This window comes from Hyperolius riggenbachi, unplaced genomic scaffold, assembly GCF_040937935.1.
Source record: "Hyperolius riggenbachi isolate aHypRig1 unplaced genomic scaffold, aHypRig1.pri scaffold_555, whole genome shotgun sequence".
Taxonomy (NCBI): Eukaryota; Metazoa; Chordata; class Amphibia; order Anura; family Hyperoliidae; genus Hyperolius; species Hyperolius riggenbachi.
This window is the reverse complement of record NW_027152766.1, coordinates 1-12,500: the sequence shown is the minus strand read 5'-3', so window position 1 is coordinate 12,500 and position 12,500 is coordinate 1. Positions and strand designations below refer to the sequence as shown.

Sequence of the window (12,500 nt, the reverse complement as noted above, 5' to 3'; positions counted from 1 at the left end):
GGAGCCTGGACGGCTGCACGATTGGCCTGAACGGCAGAGAGGCAACAGCATAAAGAAACAAACACCCGCTAACCCTGAATGGCATGCTTGTTTAGACTGTGTCCATCACGAGCATCTATAGCAACAGGAAGGTGTCTGGATTTGAATAGTACAACTCGCTTGGGTAGATAAACCTCTCTGCAGTGGTAGCATCATGATGGAATATGAGGTAGGATGAGCCACTTACAGTAGTACAGTGTGCACTGTTATGATCATGTGTTTCTGGAGCTGTGATCCAGCAGTCTAGTGTTTTGTGTACTTTGTTTCATGCTATGAACATGTCATTGTGAGGTCACTCATGGGGGTGGGGCATTATAGGATTAGCATTATAAATAAGTCATTGCACTGTATGCCACATGCCTTGAAACAGGGAGACCCCGTGGGGCTCCCAAAACTATTGCCGGGTCTCTTGTGGTTTCCGAGCACAATAAAGAGTCTGCCACTACCATTAATTTGGTGTGCTGATGGACTTTGTTACTGCTGCAATGATATTGCCTATAATCACACCACCAAGCACCCAACAATCATGATGGTGTGCCAACTCCGAACTCCAACAACACATTAAGTCACATCTGAGAGGGGCCATGCTCAGACGCAACATGATTTGGTTTTCTGCAACTAGGTAATCACACCACATGTAAAATGCTGACACACAAGGTTGTAAAGGCGTTCAGTGGCTAGCAGGCTGCACTGCCCCCACAAAAATGTTATTGCCCATGCACAAACAAAGGGAGAAGTACAAAATGTGAAAATATTCTTTCCTTTGAGCAATACCAAAATATCATTCTGAAACGTTAGATGTAGATAAAGTTAAAACAAGTGCCCATATTAAATATTGTGCACATGAAGCCAGTAATGCTTCTGCATGGGAATCAAAATACAGAAGTCACTGGTAAAAGTGATAACTTGTAAACAGTACAGCTTGAGAGCCTGTTTCCACTATGAAGTGATGTGAGTGCAGCTATCTAGCCACATCGCATCAGGTCCGCATCAGGAGATGCCGACGTGTATGGAGGAGACGGTGGGCGGATGCGGCTGTGCAAGAATCTGCAGCATGCTGCAGATTTTTGGATCGCTCCGCACGCAATGGAAACTGTTCCATTGCCGTGCATTGGTTTCAGGACACCCGCGGTGCGATGTGGCTATGTAGCCGCATCACATTTCATGTAATGGAAATGGGCCCTAAGGGAAATCTGGTCATAACAACCTGTAAAAAGTACAGCTTAAACAGATCCCAAGCTGAACCTTGGGAACAAAATCAGATACTCACCGCCATGGATAGTGGGGGAATGATATAATTCGGCTTCCAGCGATTGCTGGAGGCCAAATTATTGTGTTTAAGCAACTTCGGCTCCGTCTTCTGATGGCGCTGACGTTACTCAGAGCGCCGCTATAGACTGATTCCCATTATAGTCTATGGCGGTGCCCGCTGCACCCAAATCTAGCAGCGCCGAAAAGTACTTTCAAACCCTTTCAAGCAGCTGTTAATTTATCGGTAGCCAAGGGGCACATGTAGAAGACCGTGAACATAGAGCTGTCTTTTTTAATTTAAGGGAAGACTAAGCTAGTCCAGAAGAGTGCTTACGCTATTACATTCCTCAGACTCTTGGTAACTGACCCCATTTTATTTTTAAAAAAAGAAAAGTAAAAATATATAAAGAGCATAATCAAATGCAGAGCGCTAGTTCTGAGTCACATAAATCATGTAAAAAATGTGATTACATATTATACTGTACACCTCAATATAATAATCTCAAAATGGTATAATCATAATGGATAAGCCACAGTGGATTCACTGGCCAACAGTTTCTAGTTCATGTGCAGACTGGGTCAGCTCTTCACTGGTTTTACTTAACCCTTCTCCAGAAGGAGATTGGCAAGTTTCTTGTACCTCTGTGCTTTTGTGATCACCTTTTTCGGTTGTACTTATTTCTTGCATTTCAGTTGAGCTTTGTTCTTTTTCTGCAGTGCAGGTTGTTTCTTGAACTTCTGAAGGCTTCTCCTCTCCTTCAGCTGTAGATGATAAAAGCAGCTTTTTCGCTTCAGCCTCTTGAACTTGCAGCATCCGATCTACTTCAATTTCTAGTTCCAGTCTCTCTTCATCAGCCTCCACATCTAGTTGTTGCATGAGCTCTTCAAGACGCTTCGCTTTACGTAGCTCATTTTCCTGTATTATGGTGCATAAGTGTTCTGTTAAATGATCTTTAATCTGGGATTTTTTGTGCAAGTCCAGTTTAGCTGAAACAAACTCAGATTCGGCTCGATCATATCGTTTTCTGTAAATATAGAGATTAATAGTTGTTAATCTCACAAAATCTTTTAATGCTGAAGTGTTCATTTTATAAAAAAATAAATAAATAACCTGACTCATAAAACCTTAGCTCTCCCATCCAGACTACCTCTTAGCAAATGTATAAAAGAAAAAGTACAAGATACAGTTAACATAGGGCAGTGATAGGCAAATTTGGCTCTCCAGCTGTTAAGGAACTACAAGTCCCACAATGCATTTACCTTTATGAATCATGACTGTGTCTGTCAGACTCTTGCAATGCATTGTAGGACTTGTAGTTCCTTAAAGAGAATCTGTATTGTTAAAAAAAAAAAAAAAAAAAAAAAATCGCACAAAAGTAAACATACCAGTGTGTTAGGGGACATCTCCTATTACCCTCTGTCACAATTTCGCCGCTCCCCGCCGCATTAAAAGTAGTCAAAAACAGGGTGTTAATTTCCCGCACCTGCTCAGGAATTATAGATTTTCATGCGGACACAGGTTTTATGAATGCACACTTTACTAAATGGTGGGTAAAGTCAGCTGTTTTGAGCATTACCGCATGCAGGAATGCTCAATAAATAGAGGCCTATGTCTCTTGGAAGCAGTAGGCATAGTTAGAGGTGCAGACAACATAGGAGATGATGGATTAGCTATAACAGGTAGATAAGCCATAGCAGTACTAGTCCCAGGCCCATCTGAAGCAGCTGAGGCGGTAGAAGCAATAGCAGAATCTATAATTTCCTATTGCTGTGGACCTTCTCTGTACAATACTGGCACCATTTCCATTCAGAGTTGCCAATCCATGCTGACTGGACTGAGTAGAAGATTTTTCAGACTTTTCAACCTTCTCAGTCTTATGTCTTTTGGGTATAAAACATAATAAACGATAGCCAGCCATTAGACAAATCCCTCTATACATAACATACATCCAGCCAAGCAGAAGAAACATAATCACATCTACTTGCCAGAGAGGGATCCTGGGCAGATTCAGCAGATTGTGCAGGAGCTGACCCAGAGGCATGCTCCATGATCCCAGCCACAAACCAGAGTGCATCATGGACTCTACAAACTTATAGCTGTGCTGCTGATTTGATGCAGCTGATCCAATTATGCATGCGGCCCCTGCCGGCTAAGCATATGCTTAATCAGCTTCTTACCTTAAGGAATCAGCTGTATGCCGATTCCTAATCACCGCCGCGGCCCCTGCCGCCCGGCTCAGACTTCAGATCACGCGGGACGCCAGCGCGTGACTACCTCCGGTTCAACCGGAAGTGAACTCTCTCCAATGCACGCACATGCGCGCATAAAGTTGCTGCCTCCGATGGAGAAGCCTCCTCCACGCTGCAGGGCTCCTGACTGTTCACTGAACAGCGCTGCTTGGAGCCCTGGAAAACGCTGCCCCTGCCGCCTGACATGGATGGCACTCCTGGAGACCTCTCCCATGCATCCCGTCCGGGACAGAAAACTAAACTGAGGTACTGTGTCAGGTGTAGTATCTTATATGTGGCTGCCTATTGCTTATGCAAATTCTTCTTTTAACAGTTTCCTGTCCACAGTGGGGAGGGAGACAGGTCTCATCCAGGGGTGCTGTCCGAAATGACGTTCTGGGAAAAGTTTGTATATAAACAAACAAAATGGCCACCAAAACAGGAAGTAGATTGATGTACAATATGTCCACACATAGAAAATACATTCATACACAAGCAGGCTGTATACAGCTTTCCTTTTGAATTTCAAAAGATAATTTGTGTGTTTACCTTCTGTCCCCTTCTTCTCTCATGCACTGAACATTACAGGCTTCCTGCAGACAGCTCTGCCTGTGCCTGTGTTTGTAATTCCTCAGTATGTGTCAGCCAGCTACTTTCACAGCCTAACAGAGGAAGATTTTTATCCAGCACTCTTCTATCACTGATAAGATAGCAGAGAAGCTGCTGGCTTATGTAAATAAAACACACACTGGAGTGTGCATAGAGGAACAGACCAGCACGGAAGAGTTGGCAGCCTTCCAGACACAGGCCGACAAGTCTGACAGGGGAAAGATACATTGATTTATTACAGAGACCGTGATAGTACAAAGTGCTGCAGTGAGCCAGAACAGATTAGAATAGGTTTAGGAACTTGTAGGATGGTAGAAAAAAAACATTGTAATTTTTGTTACAGAGTCACTTTAACAGCTGGAGAGTCAAGTTTGCTTATCACTGAACCAGGGTAAATAAGTAAACGCTGACAGAAACTTAATGGCTTGTAACATGTACACACACCAAAGCTTAGTACACACGTTGGATAAAAAACACACAACACATATTGACACCAATTTAAATAAATGTAGCCAAACAACGTGAGTGACTAATATAGCGTATTCTGCCTGATAAGTCGAATCTGTTCAAATTAACAGATCTTGTGCAATTGGCCAATGTGTACAATGTTGTTCAAACTACATTGTTCCAGAGCATGCGTGCATACGTTGTGTGAAATGTCACTTCCACTTGCGCATACAGTATTCCAGCAACATAATCATTTGGCATGTGTGTGGAAAACTTTGTTCAACCAGTAGTGGACCATGCGTCATTTTGAAACATCATGTTGGTCCCTCAGAAGTTTTAAAACTTCCTCCACTGCTGCCGTGCACGAGCCTCCGCCATGAACTTGGAGAGCCGCGATTGATGAAAGGGAAGAAGTGTTCCCTGAACCACTCAAAGTGCTTGTAAGGGAACGACCATGGCTTTAACGGGAAGACAATGATCTTTCCTGTAACAACACAGTCTCTGTGCTTGTTTAACCTCCCTGGCGGTTAATTTTTTTTTACAAATGGTGAAAAAAAACTTATTTTTATTTTTTTTTTTGTTTCATGTAAAGCTACCAGAGTGGTAGCTACATGAAACACCACTAGAGGGCGCATGTGGCCCTCTAGTCCGATCGCCGCCGGCAACAATAGCAAACAGGGGAACGCGTATATAACGCGTTCCCCTGTTTGGCTTCTCCTGTCGCCATGGCGACGATCGGCATGACGTCATGGACGTCAGCCAACGTCCTGACGTCAGGCGCACTCGATCCAGCCCATAGCGCTGCCTGGAACTCATTGGTCCGGGCAGCGCAGGGCTCTGGCGGGGGGGGGCCTCTTCTGCCGCTGCGTGCGGGCGATCGCCGCAGAGCGGCGGCGATCAAGCTGTGCTAGCTGCACGCACAGCACTTTACATTGTGAAAATCGCCCCACCAGGGGCTGAGATATCTCCCTGTGCGGCATAGCCCGAGCTCAGCTCGGGCTTACCGCCAGGGAGGTTAAAGCACATAGACTATAGTGAGTGTGGGGACATCGAGTGTTAAAAAAAAAAAAGTAAAAAAAAAAAGTAAAAATACACATTTTACACTTTGTACATTCAATAAAAATAAATTCATACCTCCTACCCCGCTCCCCTGTGCTAGGGACACCATTAAATGTTATAATAGCCATTACAAATGGGCAAATAAAATGTGTGAGTTTTATTTACAGTAGCACCATTTTAAAATTATAGGGAATGGGGATGGAATTTGAGAAATAAGTGTATTTTTTCTTCCCCCCAACTTTTCCCTTTAAATTGTGGCGAAAAAAAAGAAAAACGGTATATATCATTTTGGTGTTATTAGTAGTGATAAAGTTATTGGCAAATGAAAGGGAGAAGCGCTGACAGGTAAAAATTGCTCTGGTCAGTTAGGGTAAAAACCTTTGGGGGTGAAGTGGTTAAACTTACTTTGTTTTTGCTAGGTAATGTCATTTGAATGATGTTGCTTGTTTGTTTGCACCAACTTAAATTAAGCATGTGTACAGACCTTTACAGATCACATTCTATACAAGGCCACCACCCTCACAGAGTTCTTACTGTTTGTAAAGTTGGACAGAGGACTATGCCATAACTGACACAGTTGAGAAATTCCTTTTGGAAAAGTCAGTCATGTGACTCAGAATGAATACATAAAAGTTTGCAGCTTCAAGGTGCATTTGTACAGCCTTGGCCCTGCTCTGTTACCTGCCTGATAGAGTCCCCTTACCTCCAAGGCAACAGTCATTTTAAAGGTGTACAAAGCTTAACCATTTTGTGGCCATCACAATTAGAGAGTTTCACTCTGCAGTAGCTGCAGTGCTAGCTGCCAAACAATTACCCTATTTTTCGAACTATAAGACGAAGCGCCATAAGGCGCACCTAGGTTTAGAGGACAAAGAACAGGAAAAAAAGAATATATACTAAACCCGGTGCATCCATGGTGCAGGGATGTCTTATAAAGCTTCTCCCAGTTACAGCAATGGCTGTGTGTACAAAGTGTATATGCTGCCTGGACAATGTGGGAGCTGCTGCAATCAGGATGTCAAGGATCTACAATTATTGCAGTGAAATTGGTGTAAGAGTTTGTCAAGTAATGTATAGGGCCCTGTAAATATAATTCTACAGCATTACATGATAAGCTGTCACTAAACCAGGCAGCACATCCAACCACGAAAGACAGTGTAGATGTTCAGCATCTCATAATATGTATATATATAAAGAAATAGCTTAGAAGTAGGTGCAATCCGTGTTCTAGTGCCTGTGCAGGACATGAAAAGGTATATTTGCAAGTGAGCTTTTCAGTGTAAAGACTTGTAAGAGCACATTGGCATGAGGTACTATTTATATGATACACAAATCAGTAATACAACTGTTTACTACCTATTGTGCAATTTTATATATAGTGCTGTTAATCCTCCCTACCATCCTTCATTCAGTGTATGCTGCGGTCCTGTGTAATTTCTCTCTACCATTGTTTATTCCTTGCGTGCTGTGGTCATCATCTTCAGTTTAAACTTTAGACCCAGGCAAACCGCATGTAAGTAATTTGATTCCTGCACAGTTGGACATCATCTCTATCTCTCTGCACTCTCTCTGCTGTCCTGCGCTGTGATCCTGCTCTGTTCCTGTGTCTCTCAGCCCCAGTCTTCCTACAAGACAGGTGAGCTCACATGACTTGCAGGAAGTAAGACAAGGCTGAGAGACAGGGAAAAAGCAGGATTACAGTGCTGGACAACAGAGAGCAGAGAGAGAGAGAGAGAGACATGATGTCCAGCTATGCAGGAATCAGATTACTTACATGCCGTTTACATGGGTCTAAAGTCTTAACTGAAGAGGATGACCACAGCACACAAGGAATAAACAATGGTAGGGAGATAACACAGGACTGCAGCACACGATGATTAACTTTTTGAGTACCGACGCAGTACAAATGTACGTCGGGCGGGTGGCGCTGCGGTTCTGACCGGATGTAAGCTCTACGTCCCATTCACTGCGCATCCCCGCCGCTCTCGCCACTTTCTCCCCACCGCAATTTGCTTGCCCTGCCGTCTCAATGACTGCAGAGCACTGTGAGCCGGGCAGGAGCCGTTTTCATTGGCTCCTGGCCCTGTCATTACTGTAAGCCAATCCCATTGGCTTACATTAAGTGACAGGGTCAGGAGCCAATGAAAGCGGCTCCTGACCGGCGCACAGCAATCTGCCGTCAGAGACGGTAGAGAGAGCAGCCTGTGGCGAGGACAGAGCGGCGTGACCGGCAGGAGCAGCGGATTTTTGCGGCGATTCGTTAGGATGCGGCGTTTTAGTGTACCAGCAACCTCTGGTCCTTAAGGGGGCAGAGGCTGCTGGTACCGAAGTGGTTAAAGCTCTCCCACTGCTGAGTGTTTACGGATGGTCTCGGCGGCAGGAAGACGGCTCCTTCAGTGGGACTAATCACTCCACTGACTCAGTAGCAGTGACGTATCAGATCATGGACATCTGATAGGTCACTGCTACTGAATAAGGGCAGCGATTGGCCCAGTGAAGGAGCTGTGGTCCTGCCCTCAAGACCATCAGCTGCACTTAGCACACAGAGCAGTGGGAGTGCTTTATTCCTTGTGTCCTGTGGTCCAGATAAAATGTAGGGCAGCAGGCGGCTGTGATCTTTGGCTGCAGTAATGTATTTGTGGGGGACACCTTGGGACTATAAGATGCACTGGCTTTTTCCCCTCACTTTTGGGGGAGAAAAAGTGCATCTTATAGTCTGGAAAATACGGTAATCTCCAAAAAAAAAAAAAAAAAAAAAAAAAAAAAAAAAAAGACTAATGGGTGATCTGTGCCGACACGGAAAGACTGTTATTCAGCCCCCCACCCCCTTATAGCCTCATGCCGCTGATGGGATGGGGCCAGAGTCTGCTAAAGGCTAAAAGCACGATCAAATTAATTTGCAGGCACAAATGACAGGACTTTAACTCAGGTATAAACCACAACCAGAGCTGTGGAGTCTGTACAAAAATCCACTGACTCCTCAGTTTAGGATTCCACCAACTCAGACTCAGACTCCTTGACTAATTTGCATATTACAATCCTGTTGATTGAAAGTATGCAACATGAAATTCATCTCTTAACTGGCAACGCTTAGACATTTTAACGGACAACTGACGTGAGAAGGATATGGAGACTGCCATATTTATTCCCTTTAGTCAAAGACTAAAACTAGGCTCGGTAAGAGTACTTGAAGGTACAGACAGGAACAAAGAACATCTATCAGGCCCTAGGCAATGTAACTCTGGGTATATGTTAGAGTGATGTGCAGGTACTCTGCAGGAAAATCAGGCGATTCTTCCTCTATTACACATTCTTCATGTACAATCTGAACCAGGTTTATGGGTGATAAACAACACCTCTGTGCTCAATGTGCACAACATTTTCAGTGTATTTCCTGCAGCTCTGTGGGGAGTAAATATGTAGAGTATTAGTACTACTGTGTAACCAAGTAAACCTGAGACAGATGAAATTAAAGTTTTATACATACCTGGGGCTTCCTCCAGCCCCCTTCGGGCTAATCAGTCCCTCGCTGTCCTCCTCCGCCACCTGGATCTTTTGCTATGGGTCCAGGTACTTGAGCCAGTCGGGCGTAGAGAACATACACACACTCCGCCGCCGGGAGCGTACTACACCTGCGCAGCACTGTTGCGCAGCACTGTTGCGCAGGTGCAGATCGCTCCTGGCTGTGGGAGCGGCTTGCGGCCGGACTGCACTGACTGGCTGAATTACCAGGACTTATAGCAGAAGATCCAGGTGGAGGACAGTGAGGGACTGATTGGCCTGAAGGGGGCTGGAGGAAGCCCCAGGTGTGTATAAAAAAAACAAACAAAAAAAAAAACCCTTTTCTTTAATTCGTAGTCACCAAACCAAATTTTAACATATCAAATTATTTGATTTCATGAGCAAAGAGAGTGCATACATTTGCATAAATCAGCATCATCGTAGAATTATTTGCATGTCATTGACCATCTCTATTAGTGACACAGCTACACATCAAGCTTTATTTTTACAGCATAGATGTTATTTAGTATATATAAAAGATTCCTGTGTACACATCATATATACAGTCACAATCAGATATGTGTATCTGACTTTAAAAATACGTGGACTGCTTTATTGAAGCAGCACAAGTAACTAATTTTTGATTGATTTACTTACAGCTATTACTGTATATATAAATTATTTATGATGACTATTATCTGAGAAATAGAACATTTTATAATATTTTCTATTTTAATTACAGTTTAAATTCATTAGGAGTTGGTGCATTTTTTCCCGACTGCGAATCCAGGTACCCAAAATTGCTCAACTCCTCGACTCCGGCTCCACAGCCCTGACCACAACAACTGTAATTAACCTACGCAGAAAAAACCCAAAAAAGACACAAAAAAAAAAAAAAAAGCTTGTTAGGTATAATGCTGCTTATGCAATCGCTGAGGGATTGCTAAGTAAATCACCCCACTAGTTTATGAGCCGTACTGTATATAAATTTTAGGAGAATACAACTACAAAATATATTTTTCCACAATTTTGTATTTTCACATTTCCCTTGAAAATGTATTTTAAGAAACTAACAAACTAAAAAAAATACTTTTGTCAGTCTAATTCCTGCCATTTATCAAATTAACAGACTTATTCAATGGCCTCAATTCACTAAGCTTATCTCCTGTCTTTAATAACGTTTCTAGAGTGGTTACCATGGTGATGAGGCATGTCGTATTTAGGAAACATTTTACCTCAGGCAAACCTAAAGTTAATTCTTCTGTCTTTAAGTTAACTCTTCAATCCTTAAAATAACTCCACAGTTAAAGACAGGCTATTTATTAACTGCGTGTCAAAATAACTACAGAGGAGGTAAATTAACTACAGAGGAGGTAACTTGAGGAATGAAGAGATACGATTAGGGCTTGTTTCCACTGTTGCGACGCGATTTCGGCCGCATTCCGACGCTTGTAAAAACGCATGCGGATGCGTTTCCACATGCGTTTTTACCCGCGATTTCGCATGGCAGGGTGCCATGCGAAATTAACCATGACACTGCCAGGGCTAAATAAAATTGAAAAAGGTGCGAAATCACACGCGAAATCGCGGGTAAAAACGCATGTAACAAACGCATGCGTTTTTACTATTAAATACATTAGCGGCGATTCGCACGGATTCCCGACGCAGGCGAAATCGTTGGCTCTTTTGTGCGTTTTTTTCACGCTGAAAAAAAACGCACCTCAACAACGCTACAGTGGAAACAGGCCCATCCACTTGTATTACATGTGCGGATCTGCATGCGTTGGACGCATGCAGATTCGCGATAGTGGAAACGAGCCCTAACTCTCTCACTGTGTGGAGGTAAGTTTTCTCTTGCCTTATCTACAGCATGATCTTAGTGAATTGAGGCCATTGTCTTCTGGGAGTATATTCCTGACACATTAAAATTAACCATACTTACTTTGCATGGGAAAATTCTATGCATGCTTGCTCAATACGTGTCCGCAAAATACCAATGTCTGTGGACACCAAGTCATCTAAAGCTTGAAGTTGCTTTTGAATTCTTTGGAGTTTCAAAGTTTCAGCTTGGGTTTTTTTTGACCTATAGAATAAAAAGATGCAAAATAGAAAACACACAATGCTATGATATGAGCAAAAAAAAGTGGTGAAATTTAAAATACAACATAACACTGGCATATTACATACAAGGTCTGAGCATTTCTCAGTAATTCGTGACATAGTATGTCTGTATAGATTAATAGGGTTTCAAAAAGTTAGAACAGACTCCTTGATACAATATCCTTTTTTGTGAATTGGAACCCAAAACTGAACTTCATATCCAAGTTTGGCCATACTAATACATGTATGCTTCTTGAATCTTGCAGGCTTTAGAAGCTGCAGACTACCACTGCATGTGGTTACGAATGCTTGCTATACATGAAATGTTTATCACTTTTGATTCACATCTGATTGGATCAGATCATGATTAATTCTTAAGGCTCATACACACAGACTATAGTCTTTGGAAACTGAAAGATCACAGACCAATCTTACCACCCTTCATGTAGTATGAGAGCCATACTCTACACAGTTTTCTATGGAGCTGAACTCCACATCAGAAAAAAATCTTGGCAAGATGCTGCACACACAGATGCTGTACAGACACAAAAGATCAGTATCTGCAAAAGATCTATTCCTGCCAAAAATCCATTCCTGCAAAATGCAATGATAGTCTGAGATCTGCAGATCATCATACACACACGATTTAACTGACAGTCATCTGCAGATCAGATCCATTAGGATGGATTTTCAGATCTGCGGATGATTGCTTGATCTGCAGATGAATGTCAGTTAAATCAGCTCCATAGAAAAGACTGTGTAGAGCAGGGGTCTCAAACTCGCGGCCCGCGGGCCATTTGCGGCCCGCAATACAATATTTTGTGGCCCCAGGGCCCCAGAGCTTGTAGGGGCCCCCAGTGGCTACAAGAGGAAAAAAAAAATTTTCAAATCGGCCTTATAGTTTTTGAGAAAATCGATTTTAAAGTTGCAAAGGAAAAAAATACACATTTAAAAACCCGCCGACTTTAATGGTTAATAGCAAATCCACCTTAAATGCTAGAAACCCTAAATTTGCAGGATATGTTAAGGAGATCATTAGGAATAAGAGGAAAAAACAATTTTTCAAAAAGACCTTATAGTTCTTGAGAAAATCGATTTTAAAGTTCCGAAGGAAAATAGTATACTTTTAAATGCGGTAAATGTCACTTTTAGTAGCAAGCCTAACGGTAGTGTAATTTTACATGTATCAAAAGAAAGAGCAATACATTTCCTGACAGAGTTTCCAGGGGGTCCATACGCAGCCGCAGCGCTTTGGCCAGGGATCG

General features: G+C 42.9%; 1 protein-coding gene across 1 annotated transcript in view; it reads right to left on the bottom strand.

Annotated features, from left to right (window-relative positions):
* Positions 1–11,218, bottom strand: part of GORAB (golgin, RAB6 interacting) — a gene marked incomplete at its 5' end in the record, with an annotated part of 11,855 nt that extends 637 nt beyond the window's left edge. The window contains 2 exons of the mRNA XM_068265002.1: positions 1–2,315; positions 11,078–11,218. The exon at positions 1–2,315 is cut by the window's left edge and continues 637 nt beyond it. Of these exons, the coding sequence (XP_068121103.1) occupies positions 1,832–2,315; positions 11,078–11,218 (625 nt within the window). The remainder of the gene's footprint in view (positions 2,316–11,077) is intronic.
* Positions 11,219–12,500: the final 1,282 nt, after the last annotated feature.